Source organism: Quercus robur, chromosome 2 (assembly GCF_932294415.1).
Source record: "Quercus robur chromosome 2, dhQueRobu3.1, whole genome shotgun sequence".
Lineage (NCBI taxonomy): Eukaryota > Viridiplantae > Streptophyta > Magnoliopsida > Fagales > Fagaceae > Quercus > Quercus robur.
Window position 1 is genome coordinate 33562167 of NC_065535.1, and position 19480 is coordinate 33581646.

The following is a 19480-nucleotide window of genomic DNA, read 5'->3' on the forward strand; positions in this document are numbered from 1 at the left end:
AGGCTGAATAATAGAAGGGATTATTTTAAATAAAAAAAAATGATAGAGACCTTAAAGTTCATGAAAGAAAGGATGCAATTGATAATAGACATAGGATGCCTACCAATAGTTTGAGGTTGTTAACTAAAGGTACAAATAAGTTATACAAAGTTAGATGTTGTTTTTAACTTTATACTTGGGTAGAACAAAGCAATCGTATTTCTCATATTGGTGTAGTGTTTTAAGAGATTTGAACTTCTATAAATACTCATGTATTATTTAACATTCTTAAAAATAAATAAATAACACTATTTTAGAACTTAGTTATTAATTTTCTCGTACATCGCATGGGTTAGCAACTAGTTTATATAATATTAAAAGTCTTGGGATACAATTTGTATCATAATTTTTATTACAGCTCTAAATTTATCACGTGTGGTATGTAGAGAAAATATAGTTAGTTCGTGTGAAAGTGACATTACGTCACTTATTATCAACTACTTCATCAAGTATTGGTAAACGTTTTAGTGGTAGAAAATCTTTAGTTATATTTCACAATAGTTTACTGTAAAGATATTGAGACCATCCCCTGTACTCTTTAAAAAAAATATTAAAGGATATATACTTAGATTAAAATTTTTAGTAATATTTATGTTTTCAAAGTATTAATAATAGGGGATAATTACAGTAAACCCACCTGAGGTTTGGCCCGATTACACGTTACCTACCCGTGGTTCAAAACTTATCACTTTGCCCACCTGAGGTGCCTTCCGTTAGGGATCTGTTACCCACCTCTCCGTTTGCCGTTAGAAAAACACATTTTTTAATGAAAAACAAACATAACAAAGATCAAAAAGTTAGGACTTTTTATTGCTTAAGAACTTGTTTGAGAACAAAACACAGGAATAGCACAGATCAAATGCTATTCCTGATTAAAAGTGATATCATTGAGCATTTGTTTTTTTTTTTTATAGATCTCTCCAACTTTTATTCAAACCAAACCAAACCCAAAAAAAAAAAATCCAAATCCCAGAAAACACAAGTCACAAAGAAAATTCCAAACCCAAAAAAAATTCCAGATCGCGACGGCGCAAACCCAAAAAAAAAAAAAAAATCCAAATCCCAGAAAACACAAGCCACAAAAAAAATTCTAAACCCAAAAAAAAATTCCAGATTGCGACGTCGCGAGATCGCATTCGCGAGATCGCGCCGTCGCGAGATCGCGATCTCGCGAACGCGAGAGCGCGCCGTCGCGATCTCGCCGGCGCGATCTCGCGAACGCGAGATCGCGATCGACGTCGATCGCGATCTCGCGACGTTGATCGCGATCTGGAATTTTTTTTGGGTTTGGAATTTTTTTTGTGGCTCAAGACTGTTCATACCAAGAGCAAGTGTGTTCTTGAACCCAAGCTACAAAACCCCCTCTTTGATCTTGTTTGTTTGAGTTTTCTCTGTTATTTTTTGTTTTTAGAGGAGAGATGAACAATGGTGCTGTTTTCCTCTCTTTGGTTTGTTTCTATTTTCTGTTTAATCTATGATTGGGTTCTAAAACTTTTTTTCTTACAGTTTGGGTTTGAAAAATGTGAGGGATTTTGGTATGGATTTAGAGGATTTAATTGGTTTTGGATGTGTGTAACTGAAAATTTTGAACTATATTTACAAATGTTGTGTTCTTGTGTTTGTGAGAAAAAGATTTGATGGTTCGTGTTTGATCCGTGTTATGTTCTATTTTTAATAAAAGGGTGTTTTTCTAACGGCAAATGGAGAGGTGGGTTACGGAAGGCTAACAGAACTAACTTCAGGTGGGCAAAGTGATAAGTTTTGAACCACGGGTAGGTAACGTGTAATCGGGCCAAACCTCAGGTGGGTTTACTGTAATTATCCCTAATAATAGATTATGAGAAAATTTTAGTACCATGAAAGATTGTTAAAAAAAATAATTCAAAATTAATTATTAATGATTTGGAACTATGAAAGAATGTAAGGTACAACTTTACATAGTTAAGGGTTAGAATTGAGAGTTTTATTATAACTAGTTTGGCACCCCTAATAAAAATTCATGGCTTCACCATTGTGTACTGTAGGGAATTAACCCAAAATTCCCTAACCTATGAGAAACAAAATAGAGAAAACACACGCTAAAGGAAAAATAATCACACGTACAAGACAGTATTTACGTGATTTGGCAATTTGCCTCCGTACACAAAGTTGCAAGGATTTCACTATTATCATGGAAAAATATAAAGTGTAGCAATACAGTTTTTCTCATTCTAAAAAACGACAACCACAAACCCTAATCACCAAAAACGTTTTCTACATCCTAAGCACAGGATTCACAATGGGCTATAAAACGGGCCAAAAAATATTCACGGCTTGGGCCTGTTGGCCCAAACCTTCGCTCTATGAACTAAACCTCAAAAAATCTCCCGTTAAAAAACCACGTAACATTATTCGGATCAGGTCGGGTCAGGTCATCAATCGGATCAAACATAATTAGGCTCCACAAAACCCAACAAATCTCCCACTTGGAGACTAGTTCAATCACCGACATCAACTGCAATCCTCCAAAAACAATCCCTCATCCCTGCAATTCATCCTCCTATCCTCAAGCTAGAAGACCAACTGAAACTACACATAGCTTTAGCTTCTCATATCCTCAAGCTAGAAGACCAACTGAAACTACACATAGCTTTAGCTTCTCAATAGTAACATCCTTAGTCGACATGTCTACCAAGTTCTTAGATCCACAAATCTTCTTAAGTATTATCAGCTTATCTTCAATAAGGTAATGGATAAAGTGGTATTTTGTCTGTATATGCTTCGACTTTGAATGAAAAGCCAAATTTTTGGCAAGAAAAATTGCACTCTAACTTTCATTGTGTAGAATGCCCATCTCCTACTTCTTACCCAATTCATGTAAAAAGCCATGTAGCCAAATCATCTTCTTTCTAGTTTCAGTTGCTACAACATACTCAGCTTTTATAGTAGACAAAGTAAACAATCTTTTGTAGATTTGAGGCCCATGGACTAACCCTCAAAAAATCTCCCATTAAAAAACCACGCAACATTATTCGGATCGGGTCAGGTCGTCAACTAGATCAAATATAACTAGGCTCCACAAAACCCAACATGTACAACATTATTATGCATTAACTTTTTGTATGATTATACAGCACCATTGAAGTTTAGCGACTCTAGTTGCTGAGGATCCCACGTTTTGGACATTTTTTCTTTTCTATTTGCTTATCATTCGTAAATTTATTCATATATGATCGGGCTTATAACTGATGCTTATCAACCTAATAGTATGATCCAAGGCAAAACTGGTGATTTTTGAGATTACCATTATAAATACGTGTCTAACTTCTTAACTAGTCTATTAGATGCTTCATTTCAGAAGGAATTGATCAACCCACTAGTATTGGTTGAGAATTGAGATAGTTTTACCTTCGTTCTTGTCACAATTGCAGTTTTTACAGGACCGGATATCTCATAGAGCGGTTGTATGCATTCACCCATGTGAGCTAGCGGCGGCATACACACATTTCATAATATAGTTATTATTTTTTGAAAACACCCATGTATGCATTCACCCACTAAAGAGTTATTCTAGCTTTTTTTCAAACACGCATGTGTTTTACATGTTGAAACCCACCATTCAAATGAGTGGAGGAAATATAACATTATTGTACTTCCAGAATATTGTACAATTTTTCAATTATGAGGGATTGTTATACTAATTTTTATTATTATGATAACTAGTATGAAACTAATGTTTACGCATAAGAATAATGAATTGTAATAGTGTCATTGATGTTAGTTTGAGTTATTAAATATACAGGATATTAGTTCGACGAGGACATTTGAATATACTAAAATGATTTTTCCTTGTAATTTTAATGATATTGGTTACACCAAATTTCTCATTGCACTGTTGTTATATATATATATATATATATATATATATATATATAATTTTGAAAATCATTATTGAACACTACATATAAATATCAATTCACTATCATTGTTCGTGAAATTCTACTAAATACAACACATAATAAAAGAATAAAATGATTCAATAATATCTCCTAAATTGAATGGGGATATGATAGATGCATAGAATCGTTTAGTTTAATTTTATTTTTTTACAATCTTCACATACAAAATATCTAAATATAAACGGTATAAAAAATATAGTCATTAGTTTAGAAATAAATAAATAACAGTAAAAATCTAAACAATTTAATTTGTATGAAAAGCTAACAAAGGCAAAATCTAATTTTGATTCTAATCCAATTTTCTCTAAGTTTTGGTTATATATATATATATATATATATATATATATATATATTACCTAGGTTTATTTATATTGGACTCCTTGTTTTCTACACTAAATTAACTCACTTCACACAAAAAATTTATAAAAAAAAAAAAAAAAAAAAAAAAAAAAAAAAAAAAAAGAGAGGTTAGATGGGACATGTGGCACAAAATTAAACTCTAATTAAAATCCAATTTTTACACTAAATTAACTCACTTAGCACAAAAATTTTTAAATTTTGTTTAGATAAGACACATGATACAAAATTAGACTCTAATTAAATTCCAATTTAAAATCTAATTAAATTTTCTTTCAGTTTTGTCTATATATATATATATATATATATATATATATATTATATTATAGGGTAATGGTTGTAATGACAAGATTTTAGCCTTTTAGGAAGCATGTCTATTACTCTCACATTTAAGTTGACAATCCTTGTGGTAAAGCTAAGGTCTAGCTCTGCTATTATAAGTGTGTGCTCCTCGAGCTAAGTTTGGCCTGGTGTAATTTGATCCTATGTTAGTTATATTTATATCATATCATAATTTAGCGTGAGTAGAATGTCAATAATGGGTTGGCACTTTCTAAACACAAGCTCTTTGAGTCAACCTAAGCTTTAAAAAATAATAATAATAAAATAAACAAAACTATTCAATCCATCATCAGCCCATGAAAAACAAAACACAAAGTGTTGTGTTGGTTTAATCAAGTGGGTTCTAGGTCCATGGATAGCAACAGCGGTAACAAAAGCTTTGAAATATGGCCCAATTAGTTTACTATAGAAAACTTGGACAGATATTTTTGTTTTATTATAAAATCAACATAATTGGGTCAGTTCTGCTTATTTGAAAGGGTCCAACATTGTGTTCAACAAGCACCGTCCATCTAAAAGGGCAGCAGACTGGGGCCAGGATGAGTTATACCAAGGTCATTTCGAATTTAGCTCAAAGCATCTTATTCCATCTAGCTTACCTTAGCACTTTTTTTTTTTTTGGTTATAAAGACTTACCTTAGCAAGGCTTCAAAAGGGCTTTTACCTTGGCACTTGTCCTAACGTGGTTGATATAGAAATGTAATCAAGCGCTGAAGCTTATATTACGATGCACATTGCCCACCACAGGTTCTCTTTTATCCGAATAGGAAAAGGAAAAACTACTGCGGCTAAAGGTTTAAAACTATTAAATTTCAAACCTAATTTAGGTTGAAATGATAATGAAATGCATGTAATTGTGGCAAAAGAGTTCGAATATCAGAAGCAATGTTTACTTTTGGATCCTTTACATTATTACATGTATTAGTTGACAAGGGTAAATTTGGGATAATGGGATAAGTACAATTCCGGTCCTTCCCTGAAATTAAAATTTGAAACACTAATTTCATTTCCCCTATATTGACTACTGCAAACGCTCGGAAGCACACACGGACAAATGTACCGGGGATACAAACAAGAAGTGCAATTTGGGCGATTTCTGAAAAATTATATAAATAGCAATTTTGGAAAAGTTATAACATCATTGTCTAAAAATTAAAATTATAACATCACGCAAGCAATTTCTAAAAATAAAATCATCAAATGACTCGACCATGACCATGACCATTTACGACCCCAGATGAGGTGTGTCACCAAATCCCTTGCTTCCTAGCTCAACCATTTGTGAGATACTTAACCACCCAAACTCATCCGAATAATAACGCAGGCCCCCAGTGCAACAAATAATGACGTAGGATCTTCCACTTGGGAAGACCTTAGGCGGGCACCCCTCCGTTAGGTGCAATGGAGGTCACCAACTTAGGCCATGAGCCTTTTTGATCACTCATTGACCCCGTCCAGGTAAGTATGTTACTCCGTGTGCCTTGCGCCTGCTTTATACAATGCGTTGGGCTCTCCTCTCTTGTTTCCAATCAATGTGGTACTTGAATAACTATTCTCAAAGATAACAAACCCCAAGGACGCACAATATAGTAATGTTTTAGAAACTGAGATAGTATTTTATAGAATATGATAATCAAAATATTTTTCTATTGAATCTTTTTGATAATCTCTCTTTTTATAGAATATGATGCTGCCTGAGTACCTACACTATATAACATAGCATTTCATAAAGGGTCCTCCAAGGCTCTAGGAAATTAATTACTCGAATGTAGTTAAAGACGAACTTGAAGTTTAAGCCAACCAAAATATAGGTCTTTCATTTAATACAGAAGTTTTATAAGTTGTGAACTCGAGATAACTGTCACTGATAAAGTCACCAGAATAAAGGGAGAGACAATAGCCATACACTCATGCTCAGAATTTTAATTGCAGGCACAAAAGGCATTTCTTTTATATAACTCATGATGTTGTACAATTAAAAATAACCGCAGTTAACATACACATCATATATAATATATATGTTTCTACCTAGTTATTAATGGACCATACATATTTATAGTATGGACAAAACTTAGATACAATAGTTTAAGTGTTGTTCTTTAAGTTTCTCTTTTAAGATTCAGTCATGTGACTACTTAATTAAAAAATATACTTCCATCCCATGAGAAAAAATACACATGACAGAATTTTAAAAAGGGAACCTAAAGAACAGCACTTTTTTTTTTTTTTTTTGAGAAACAAACACACACACAAGGGAGAGAGAAAGGGGTTCTAACACAAAGGCACACCACAACTCCACTTAAAAGCCATGGTAACTTTTAAGGGAAGGTGAGACAAGTTATACTACACACAACACTCTCTTAAGCAATATAGGACAATCTAAGGAACAACATTTAAGTACTGTATCTAAGTCTTGTCCTTATAGTATTACATAAATGATTTATAAATTTGAATTATTTTTATTTACACAAAAAAATTACTCATAAAAGTAAAATCATTCAAACTCACTCTTCTTCTAATTTTATATATAGGGTTATATATATGATTAGATTTTTTATGGTTTATTTATATTGAACTTCTAGTTTTCTACATAAAATTAACTTACTTGGTACAAAAATTTAAAAACTTAAATGGAACACGTGGCGCAAAATTTGACTTTATATATATATATATATACACACTGAAAATTGCATAAGAATTGAAGTTGAGAACCTATAGCTCAAACCATAAATGAAAATGAAAAGTTGGGAGGAAAGGACAAAAATAGTAGCGTCTTGTAGCCATTTCTTGGTATGGATTCATTTTAATCTGTGTGAGTTTATAGAACTTCTTTTTCAATCCAGTAGTCTCATATTAGATTTTGTGATGAAACAGGATTTGGGGTCTAGGATGCAACTTTTGGTCATATAATCTCAATTATGCTTCATCAGTGAACAACACATTGAAAACCACAGACAATTTAAAAAAGAATGGAAATAAGTGAGGTAGCAGTTATGTGATACGCCTACAGCTAGTTCAAAACTCACTATATGGGTCTCCTGTTGGACTTTAGAAAAGCTTAAGATCATCAAAATATTTTTGGATAACATATGAAGGGCTATGGGTAAATGGTGTGGGGAAATTTATATAGCAAATGTCAAATATGAATAACTATGTAGCGAGCTTTAGGACTTGTCAAATATTTCATTAGACCTGATAAATTAGATTTTTAATTTGGAGTAAACACGGGTTGACCCAACCCAACTTGATGGCTTTTTTTAAAACTTTTTTTTAAGGATAATGGGATATGTAGCGCTATGGGTAAATGGTCTGGGAAAATATATATGGCAAATAGCAAATTTCAAATATGAATATTTCTAACGCTAGATCTACTATTAACATTGAATGGATTGGAGTGCAATTCATATTAATATACATTTATTCTTCTTTACATAATATGTTATGTTTTATTTTTAAAGTTTTATTTTTTTAGTTATCTTTCTAGGTAATATAAATTTATTATTACTTTACAGTTTACACACAATAGAAACAGATGCACTTAAGACGGATTCTTTACCTAATATTTAGTGTTTCTTTTTCTTTTCTTTTCTTTTATGATGATAATGTGAACTTTGAAAATATCTGTATATTTAACTTCTATTTTTGAGAATTTTGTTATTTTTGGCGTTTAGTCTTATTTCTATTTTTATTTATTTTACATGTGAAAAAATTCAGGTTACCCATAACCCAACCTGACTAATAGCGTTTGCTAGGTCTGCATTTCATGGTTACCGTGTAAAAAGTGCCACATACCGTATGTTGTTCCCTTAATTAAAAAGACCTAGACTTCAATTCTATCCTGTAGAAGCAAAACGACACGTTTTTTAGCAAAAAGAATAGAATCGTGTCCTCTTTCAAATTTTTAATAAGTAAATTCTTACTTGCCAGACCATCTAGAAGTCAAATATAACAACCAACACGCGTTTTATGACTGAAAGAAAAATATACCTTGTTAAGTAACCTTAAACAGGAAGTACTCAACCCATAATTCACTCCATCACATACATTGTCCAAACCTATATATGGCAGACATGTCTCCCCACAATTTCCACACCAAAAAAAAAAAAAAAAAAAAAAATCCTTTTCATTTTAAATTCCTGTCACAAAAGGGAACTATAACACAAAGAGACAAAAAAAACACTCTTCATAGTTCACTGTTTCCAAGAGAATTAGAAAATGGCGCAGAAAACAAACCAACAAGTGAACCCTTTGGGACCAGAAAGTAAGGAGCCTAGAAGTGATGAAGAGTCTGGCTCTAAAACATCTGCAGAGGAGCTCAAGCGAAAGAAAAGGATCAAATTGGCCATATATATTGCTGCTTTTGCTGTGTTCCAAACCATAGTCATCTTGGTTTTTGCACTCATTGTAATGCGTGTTAAGACTCCAAAAGTCAGGTTGGGCAATGATGTTACATTCCACAACGTGACCACTGGCAACTCAACATCACCTTCCTTTGATATAAACTTCACAACCCAATTGAGGGTTAAGAATGCAAACTTTGGTCCTTATAAATATGATAGCACCATTGCCACATTCATGTACAAGGGTGTGACTGCAAGGCAAGTCACTATTCCTAAGGGTAAGGCTGGGCTGCGTTCGACCAAAAAAGTTGGTGTCACACTAAATGTGAATTCAAAGGACTTGCCAAGTTCTGCCAATCTTGCAGGTGACTTAAAAAGTGGGTTGTTGGTGCTAAACAGCCATGCCAAGCTTAGTGGGAAAGTGGAATTGATGTTTATAATGAAAAAGAAGAAGTCTGTCGAAATGAACTGCACCATGACTATCAATTTATCATCAAAGGAGATCCACTCTATGATTTGCGAGTGACCATAAAGCTGTTTATCTTCCTTAATTAGTTTTTATTTTTCAGATTCATTGTAGCTGGATTTTTTTTAAAAAAAATTTTTTGGTTGTTCATAACTTCATATTATATTTTTTTAGCAATAAAATTGTTAGAACTCAATTTACCTCGCTAGTGCACTCCCCCCACCCGCCCTCCACCTAACAGACTAAAAGAAAGAATGAAATGCTAAGAACAATATGTGTTCTTACTTACAAAATGGTTACCTACAAATATTACAACCTATTGACAAATGTAGTTGTCTTAAAAGAAGACAAAATAAAAAAATAAAATAAAAATTATACAAAAATAGAATACAAATCCTTTGTACCACTTTTTTTGTACCACTCCATGAGTACTACTCTTACTCATGGAGTGATACACAAAAAGTGACACAGAGAATTTGTATTTCAAAAATAAGTCCTAGATTATTTGATCAGAATATTTTACCCGCCATATATATATATATACTAGCCTCATCACACGCGTTCCACACATGCGATGAGGCTTTTTTTTTTTTTTTTAGTTTGATGCCTTAATCTTTCAGTTTGAATTTATCTATTATTAGTGAGGTTATATGGGAAGGGATTTTTAAGAAGCTAAAATTTAACATTTTGAAAATTAGTAAACTGCTTGGTTTAGTGTATGCTAATTTTTAGGAAAAAAGTTTCTTTGGTAATTGTAAGGTTGAATTTATTCAACCATCTAATTGGCTTTATTCCGTGCCAAATTTGCTTGTAATTCAGCATTTAGTAACCCTGTATTTAGGTGGGTTTGTTGTAAGGGTAGTGAGTGAGATAGAGTGAAGATTGCTCAAAAGTGTGCAAGAAAACAGAGACTCGCGGCTGGGACTCGCGGGTGACTCGCGGCTGCAAGCCGCCAGAAGCAGCACACGTGCCAAGCATGCTGGAAGATGAACAGTCATGCTAGCTGGAGCACTACGGGACAAAACAGGACAACTGGTCATACGGTTAACTCGCGACTGGATCTCGCGACTTAGTCAAGCCGCGAGGTCAAGCCGCGAGCCACCCCTGTTTTGTAAAACCTGACGTTTCACATTCCTCTCCCACTCCAGTATAAATACCCCTTTTACCCACGATTGAAAGAGAGCTTCCAGAGAGAATTTTGAGAGAGAAACCCTAAAGAAAAACCAGATTGCTTCACCCACAATCTCTACCTTAGAGTCTCTTCAAATTCCTCAACTCTCTTCCTCTCCATTGTCAAATCCTTGAGAGGCATTATACCAAACCTGGTTCTCACCATCATCATCACTGTGAGACAGTTGTTTGGATTTCTGGGAAGCAGTTAGGAAGGAACCAATCTTCATTGGTTGATGTTATGGTCTAATAGCGGAATCCGGGAAGCTAGAAAAGAAAAAGGTTCGGCGCAACCTCGTTGGAGCAAGAAGCTTGGAGGGCTTAGGTGCACTGGGTAGATTAGGTTTGGAGGGTCTATTGCTGTCCTTGTATCCCAACTGTATTTTCTAGTGGATTGTTTACCGCTTGGAGGGCGGCGGAGAGGTTTTACGCCGAGGGCTTCGGTTTCCTCTTCGATAACACATCGCGTGTTGTCTTTGTGTTTGCATCTTCCTTCCTTTCTATCTTTGCCTTTATATTATCTGCTGTGGATTTTATTCTGTTTTGGCTTAAATAGTTTTTAACCAATTTCATATTATAGCATATGTTAAGTTTCCGCACACTAGTTGTTTGACATATTGCTTGAATTGGTTAAGTTGTATTTTGGGGGTCTAAACGTTCAAAGGTGTTTATACACATATTTGAACTTTCAATTGGTATCAGAGCGGGTACACTTGTTGTGGTTTAAATACCTAAGTGTGATCCTTGACCCCTTGTGTTTATTTTCCATGGATTGTGCTTTGTATGCCTCTTTGCATGATTTGGTTGGTGATGAATGCAACATGCCACATGTTTGTGAAAATGCCTCTATGAGTGTTAATCCTCATAAGTGTGATGACATGTTATTTGAATCCATGGGTGTTATTGACAAACTCTTGAAGAAAAATGCTAAGAAGTTTCAAAAGAATTTGAGCAAGTTATTTTGTGAAAAGGATGATTTGATTGCTAAGCTCAATGAATCCAACAAATTGGTTGAGAAATATAAAAAACTTGCTGAAATTTCTCTTGAAAAGCTGAAAGAGTTTGAATGTTTGAATATGGACTTGGATGCTAAACTTGTTTTGTCTAACAAACTTGTTGATGATCTTAAATGTGAAAATGAATCTCTTAAGATGCATGCCAAGTGTTTGATTGCTGAACCCATTGATAAAATGGATGATAATATTTGTTCCAATCATGTTGTGGTACCCGATTTTGTGCTTAGTGTGTGTTCTACCTTAAAGGACAAATCGGCGTACATTCCTCCACATAAAAGAAATCAAAAGGTGGAGAGAAAGGCTGTTAAGTCAAAACCTTCGTTTAGGTCTTAACCTAAGACTTTGGATGGATCTAAGTTTGTTCCAACTTGCCACCATTGTGGTGTGATTGGTCATATAAGACCTCAATGTCATAAGTTGAAGAGGGAACAAAACCATGTTGCTAGATCCATTCCCAAAAGGCCTAGTGGACCTAAACACATTGTTTGTCACCATTGTGGTGCCTTTGGTCATCTAAGACCTCATTGCTCTAAGTTTCAAGCTCTTAAGAGAATCAAAAGAAAAAAGAAACTTGAGTTTTTTGGAAGTTGTGCTAAAAAGAGTAAACTGGATTTGAGTGAAAATAGCATGTTGTTAAAGAAAATGTTTAATGCTCTTAACTCCTTGACTATGTGCATCTCCGGTTCTCATTCTTCCAACCCTCGTCTCGCTTCTCTTGAGACACTCATTCCAAACAATCGTTCCGTTTGGATGAGGAAGGGTTCCTATGGTTGAGCTTTTGCTCTTTTGGTCCTTGATCTAATTCTTTCGATCTTTGTAGGACCCTTCATGCATTAAATGTCATATCATCATGCATTTTGTGCATCTTGCATTTATTTGTATGCATTGTTTTGTTCTTGATCTTACTTTTATGTTTCTGCTTTATGTGAGTAAAAAATCCAAAACCACATAAAAAGTGAAAAATTCAAAAAGTTTGATCGTATATGGTTGAGCACATATCTCATGTGAGTTTGGCCTTGTACCTTTATACAAATGGCTTTGTGCATTTACGAGCTTAGCTTGTTATTTTTGCACCTATATCTTTGTGGGAAAAATCTTGACATCTTTGTGTGATTGTTGTAAATCGATCTTCAAGCTTGTCATGAATGATTAGTCAATAGTCATGTTAGTTTTGATACATGCGTAGACTTGCGCTTATATCTCTTCCCACTCTTTTATTTTTATTGCTTAAAGAGCTCAATAAATGTAAATCTCAAAATGAAAAGAGATGATGAGCTGCAAAAACCGTCGCACATACTAGTATTCGACTAGGAAAAAGGGAAAGCAATTTATATGAAAATGTATGATGCCCAAAAAGCCAAAGGCTTGTTCATCAATTTGAAATATCAAAAATTTCAGGCATCAATCTCAAAAATGAGATGTATTGCTCAAAATGAGTTGTATTGATTCAAAATGATCAAATGATATGAATTGTAAGAAGCCAAATGAAAAGCTTCGATCTTATGTAATCATTTTCTTGTGGGAGGTCATATATGTTCATTTCTATAATTGAGATAGACCACTTGACTTAGTACTAGTTGTGTATGACTTGATTGAATTGATCATTGAAACTTCACTCTAGACTAAGGACTATTCCACATTTGATACTCACACAACACACTTGCCTAATGTTTAATGAATGTCTTATTCATTTGTTAGATTGTACTTGTCTAAATGTGATGTGTGTGTGCTCAATCTTATATGGATTAAATCCAAAAATATTTTTGATCATTTTATATGTTTTTGGAAGTGATTTTTATCACTTTTTGTGTTTATGTTTAGTGCTTACTTTGTTTTTCAATGTTTAAACATGTTCTGGTTTGAAAAACAAGTGTCAAATTTTTTGGTCACTCATTTTGGCTACTTGCGTGAGCTGCCAGCAAGCTGCCAGTTTTGGCTACTCGGTTTGGCGGCTTGCAAGCCGCGAGTTTAAGCCACGAGTTCATACAGAGAGGTTTCGCGGCTCACTCGCGACTTGGCTCGCGACTCGCCAGTCGCGAGTCGCCCAGAATCAGCTTTTTAAAGAGCTTTTTCGTGGGAAACTTGTTTTAAACCTCTCCCATCCTCTCTAAAACCCCTCTTTCAATATTTTTACATCAAAACCCAACCAATTTGAATGGTTTTTCAATCCATTAACATCTCTAAGGTAATTATAAACTCTTTTCATTGATTTTGATCCTTAAATTATGTTTTGGAGAGTTTTGTGCTCTTGGTTGAGATTTTCATCATAGGGGTAGGGAAAACTTATTTTCTGTCAATTTTCTTCATGGGATTGGTTTCTTTTGTTGATATGCATTGGATGTTGGCCCCTTGTGGCAGAAAGAACATGTATTAAGAGTGGATTTCATGATGTTCATGCATTGTTTCACATTTTTGTTCATAGTGTGCATGCTAGGTGTTTGATAAAATGCCTCTTAGACATTTTTTCGCTTGTTTGGACTCCGATGAGTACCAAACTTTGGGGTTTCTCATGTTTCCTCATTAGGAACATGTTTGGTTCATTGGTTGTGTATTTAACACACCTTGCCCCACATGTGCATTTTTCATGCATTGGTCATGCATTGCACTTAGCTACCTCTTGCACACACATTTGCTACCCTTGTCATGCATTGGTATAGACCTTGGTTCTTCATCCTAGCATGTCATGTCTGTCTTATGCTTTGTAGCATTTTACTTTGTCATGGGTTTGAGCTTCATTTTCTCATTCATCTTGCACCCCTCATGCATCATTAGCATTGTTCGTACCTTCATCTCTTGCCCTCGTTTCTTCTTGACCCTTTGTCTATTCCTGACAAAAAGGGGGAGAGTATACTCTAGAGAATATTCCGGAGTATTTTGTCATTTCTATATGACTCTTGTGCACATCCTTAGGGGGAGAAATTCTATTTCTCATGCACATTTGTAGGGGGAGAGATATTCCATAGGGGAGATGCATATATCAAGAGGGAGAAGACATTGTGTTATCTAGAAAATTTTGTTCTGTTTGTTTTCTTGTTGGCTTTATGGTGCTTTGAGTTATGCTTTGTTGTTCTCATTGCATCATGTTTGTGCTTTAGACATGCATATATCCCTATGCTATTGTGCTTCTTTGAATGCATGTTCGTATGATCATTTGCTTTGCTATGTGATCATTGTAGTCATTTCTATATGACTATTTTGGTGTATAATCAAGTTGCTCACATGCTTCACATCATGTTTACTTGATCACAATTTACTTGTTACATTATACTTGTTCTTTTATTACTTGCTTTACCTTGAGGGTCTAATGTGTTTTGTGCAAGTGTTTCAGGTTACAAGTATATATGTTCTAAGTGCATCACAGCTTCTCATCATTTTGAAGGGGAGAAACTTTAAGCACTTTTAGTTTATATTGTTTAAGTTTTTATTCAATATAATGTGCTTTGTACCCATGTGCTTTTGTAAGCTTTTAGGGTTAATGTGTTATGCATGTGTTATGCATAGTTTGTAGGCTTTATGGTATGTATCTTGCTTAATGCAGCCTTTATGCTATGTTGAAATCAGTACTTTAATCTAAATGTCTTGCATTTTGATTTATGTACTGTCACTCTTGTGCCCTTGTAGGATTGTTCCTAGATGCATATACCTTGTGTGTTATGCATTGGTTGAGTGTTGAGCATACAAGTGTCTTGCCTTGTGCTTGTTAACTTGTATGTCCTTGTGTTCATTCCAAGTGTGAATGAGCACTGTGATTACTACCTTGTGGTGTTCACTTGGTTGATCAAGCCATGGTTTGTTTCTTAACTCCATCTTTGCTTGATCACATATTGCCTGTTTCATATGCATTTATAATTTTCTGCTTACAATGATCATGGTGTATTGTTGTGTTTCAGGAGTATTATGTTCATATGATTCAAGTGCTTCACAGCTTCTAGAGTTAGGTGTGAGTGAGTTTTGTTCAACTGTTCCCAACTCACATGTTAAGTCTAGAGTCTGTTTTAGGGTTTTGTCACGAAATAGCCAAAGGGGGAGATTGTAAGGTTGAATTTATTCAACCATCTAATTGGCTTTATTCCGTGCCAAATTTGCTTGTAATTCAGCATTTAGTAACCCTGTATTTAGGTGGGTTTGTTGTAAGGGTAGTGAGTGACATAGAGTGAAGATTGCTCAAGAGTGTGCAAGAAAACAGAGACTCGCGGCTGGGACTCGCGGGTGACTCGCGGCTGCAAGCCGCCAGAAGCAGCACACGTGCCAAGCATGCTGGAAGATGAACAGTCATGCTAGTTGGAGCACTACAGGACAAAACAGGACAACTGGCCATATGGTTAACTCGCGACTGGATCTCGCGACTTAGTCAAGCCGCGAGCCACCCCTGTTTTGTAAAACCTGACGTTTCACATTCCTCTCCCACTCCAGTATAAATACCCCTTTTACCCACGATTGAAAGAGAGCTTCCAGAGAGAATTTTGAGAGAGAAACCCTAAAGAAAAACCCTAAAGAAAAACCAGATTGCTTCACCCACAATCTCTACCTTAGAGTCTCTTCAAATTCCTCAACTCTCTTCCTCTCCATTGTCAAATCCTTGAGAGGCATTATACCAAACCTGGTTCTCACCATCATCATCACTGTGAGACAGTCGTTTGGATTTCTGGGAAGCAGTTAGGAAGGAACCAATCTTCATTGGTTGATGCTATGGTCTAGTAGCGGAATCCGGGAAGCTAGAAAAGAAAAAAGTTCGGCGCAACCTCGTTGGAGCAAGAAGCTTGGAGGGTTTAGGTGCACTGGGTAGATTAGGCTTGGAGGGTCTATTGCTGTCCTTGTATCCCAACTGTATTTTCTAGTGGATTGTTTACCGCTTGGAGGGCGGCGGAGAGGTTTTACGCCGAGGGCTTCGGTTTCCTCTTCGATAACACATCGCTTGTTGTCTTTGTGTTTGCATCTTCCTTCCTCTCTATCTTTGCCTTTATATTATCTGCTGTGGATTTTATTCTGTTTTGGCTTAGATAGTTTTTAACCAATTTCATATTATAGCATATGTTAAGTTTCCGCACACTAGTTGTTTGACATATTGCTTGAATTGGTTAAGTTGTATTTTGGGGGTCTAAACGTTCAAAGGTGTTTATACACATATTTGAACTTTCAGTAGTTTTTTGTTTTTGAATTTTGTTGAATTACAATTTTAACCCTTTTTTTTTAGGAATAAAGGTTATCTAATTATAAGTATTTGTGAGGTGTGGGGGGTAAGGACCAGAGTTCAAGTCTCTAGGATATAACTTCACACACATATACACTTAAATTAAGTTATAATAGAATTTTTATCTATTATAAAAATAAATAAAAAATCAAATTAGATTGGAGCATTTTTTACATTTTTTGAAATCATAACTAACTTTCTAAATACACTTAATATATATATATATATATATATAATATTAAAATTGTTATCAACTAAATAAAAAATTGCAAATTAGCATAACAATGGTTATGATTGGTGTTGTTTGAACAACATGTTGAATAAACGGCTACATTACTATTTTGTGTTTGGTGAGTGTTGGAAAAAAATAAAAGCAACCGGATGTTTTATCATTTGAGAGAAGAAAGTCCTTAAAATGCAGAGAATATTTAGTATTTGGACATTGCATGAAGTGTTCTAACTATAAAATCCCTTGTCAACATTTTTGTCCTAAAAGCTTAGAGATGAAATCTCCCATGCACACCATCAATGACACATAGTTTGCATAATTTTTAGGACAAAATTTGTAATATCTTTAACATCTTTCAAAACTTAATTATAAATTGAAACTGGCAGTAACTCTAATGGGTATCAAATCAATAATACAATAAAAAAATTAAATTCTTAATTACGTTTTTTCTTTTATATTTAAAATTTGACACACTTGTTTATGAAGTCTACATAGTAAAATACTATATAATATCTTTAACATCGCTTTATTGATAAGAAAGAATTCAAATGTCATCCTAACCGACTATGGGCACCACCATTGATCAATTCATCTCTACAACCGCAGGCAACTAAGCAGAATAATTAGTAGAAACAGCTTGAAAGAATGATGGCACTATCTCTTTTTTCTTTTTTCTTTTTCTCTTTTTTTTTTTTTTTTTTTTTTTTTTTTTGAGGAACCAATGATGGCACTAGCTAGTTGTTGGATTTCGACCCAATTGAATGGCTCCAAATGATCCAAGGGATCCTTTGACCCGTTGTAGGCTTCTATCTGTGGCATACAGAATTTTGGCCGAAGGGGGAACGAAGTGACGAGTGTAGTAAAGGGTGAATTCGTCTAGTGGACCAACTCGTTGAGGTCATTTGACACTCGTCCCCTGAAGGCATTCATCATGAAGTCCATCCGTCCCTTCATCATCTGCATCTTTCTAACCATGTATGGCGATGCCATATCTGCGATGGATGGACGGCTGGTGTCTTGTCGCTCTTGTCTACTCAGGGTGTTGCTATCTTCTGGTCCTTCTTGGTCCCTTCTTTCAACGCTAGTACCCTCTTGCTCCTCCCCATGATTGTTGGGTCCCGCATTCCTTCGGCGTAGTTATTCCTATAGGTCATGGTTTTGCTTTGTAAGACATTCTATAGCCACGACGAGAGTCTGTACTTGTCTTTAAAGGGCAGCAGTGCGTGGTTCATCTCTGTTATTGTTGTTGGTTGCCATCAAGCGAATACCATAAAGCTATTTGTCTGGGAAGTGGTAATATGGCTTGTTTTCTCATTCTCCCCACAGACGTTGCCAACTGATGATGCCAAAAATCATCAGTGAGCTACACAATCCTTACGAGCTCTAAACAGAACTTGCGAAACAGAAATAAAGAAGACCTTGCAGAGAGTACCAGTCAAATTCCCTCCAAAGGTTAAGTTAGAGAGAATTTCTACAACTTTAGAGTGTCAGAGCTAGAAAAATTACGCGTACCTTGATTTGTGAGGGTTTTCGGGTTTTTATAGTAGTATAGAGCCAATCTTAATTTCTTGGTAGAGAGAGTATTTCCTTGTAGGGAAGATCTTCATTAATATTCGCAATTTACAAGATTATTTCCTTACAGAGATTCCTATAATTATGGTGGGGCATGAAGCACAAGACATTTCCATACCAAAATCATTGGAGACAACCCATGCCACATGGGTGCCATGTAGATGCCATAAGGGTGACACGTGGCTTTAACAGACCGTCTCCTTTTTATCCGTTCACTTAAAAGTGTCTATCCATCTCCTCATCTTTCCGTCCGGGTCGCGGATTCGTCTACCAATTTTGTTAGACCAACTATATCGTCTCTTTTGGTCACCTCGTCTTTAAAGTCTAACTCCGTTAGTTCAATCCTTCTACCCTGGGATTTAGCCCTATCAATTCTCTTTTTGTGTGTGGAAAAGAAGTCTAGTCCTTCTTGATTTTGGATATACTAGCCGACTCAAGTCTCCTATATAAGCATAGTGCTACTACAGAAAATTAGAGAGAAAGAGATGAGAGGATGTGAGAAAAAGAGGCCTCCTCTTGGTTTGGTTATTTGATATTTGTAGGTTGCAATTTGGAATAGTGAGAGAGGTTTGTTGCCATATGGTTTTGGTTCTGCAATTTGGTGATTTGCTCTCTCTTGGTGCGTTGCAACTTTTGGATTTAATTTGTGACTCTCTCTTTGGTTTGTGCGCAATTCGTATTTAGTATTTGGTATTTGATATTCGTATTTAGTATTTGTGAACCTATGGTTTTGTATTTGTGAGAGAGAGTTATTTGGGTGTATTTGAGATTTGGGTTTGTGAGAGTGCTTCTATACCAATTTGTATTATCCCAAATTTGT

At 35.1% G+C, this 19480-nt stretch overlaps 1 protein-coding gene and 1 pseudogene across 1 annotated transcript; one reads left to right on the top strand and one right to left on the bottom strand.

Annotated features, from left to right (window-relative positions):
• Window positions 1-5995: 5995 nt before the first annotated feature.
• LOC126716213 (U1 spliceosomal RNA) lies at window positions 5996-6142 on the bottom strand (annotated as a pseudogene).
• A 2566-nt stretch (window positions 6143-8708) lies between these two features.
• LOC126713426 (late embryogenesis abundant protein At1g64065-like) lies at window positions 8709-9593 on the top strand. The gene has a single exon (XM_050413179.1). The coding sequence runs from the start codon at window positions 8892-8894 to the stop codon at window positions 9540-9542; it is 651 nt and encodes a 216-aa protein (XP_050269136.1). The 5' UTR covers window positions 8709-8891; the 3' UTR covers window positions 9543-9593.
• Window positions 9594-19480: the final 9887 nt, after the last annotated feature.

Excerpts from the sequence above, each read along its gene's own strand:
- LOC126713426 (XM_050413179.1), top strand. The coding sequence starts at position 8,892 with ATGGCGCAGAAAACAAACCAACAAGTGAACCCTTTGGGACCAGAAAGT.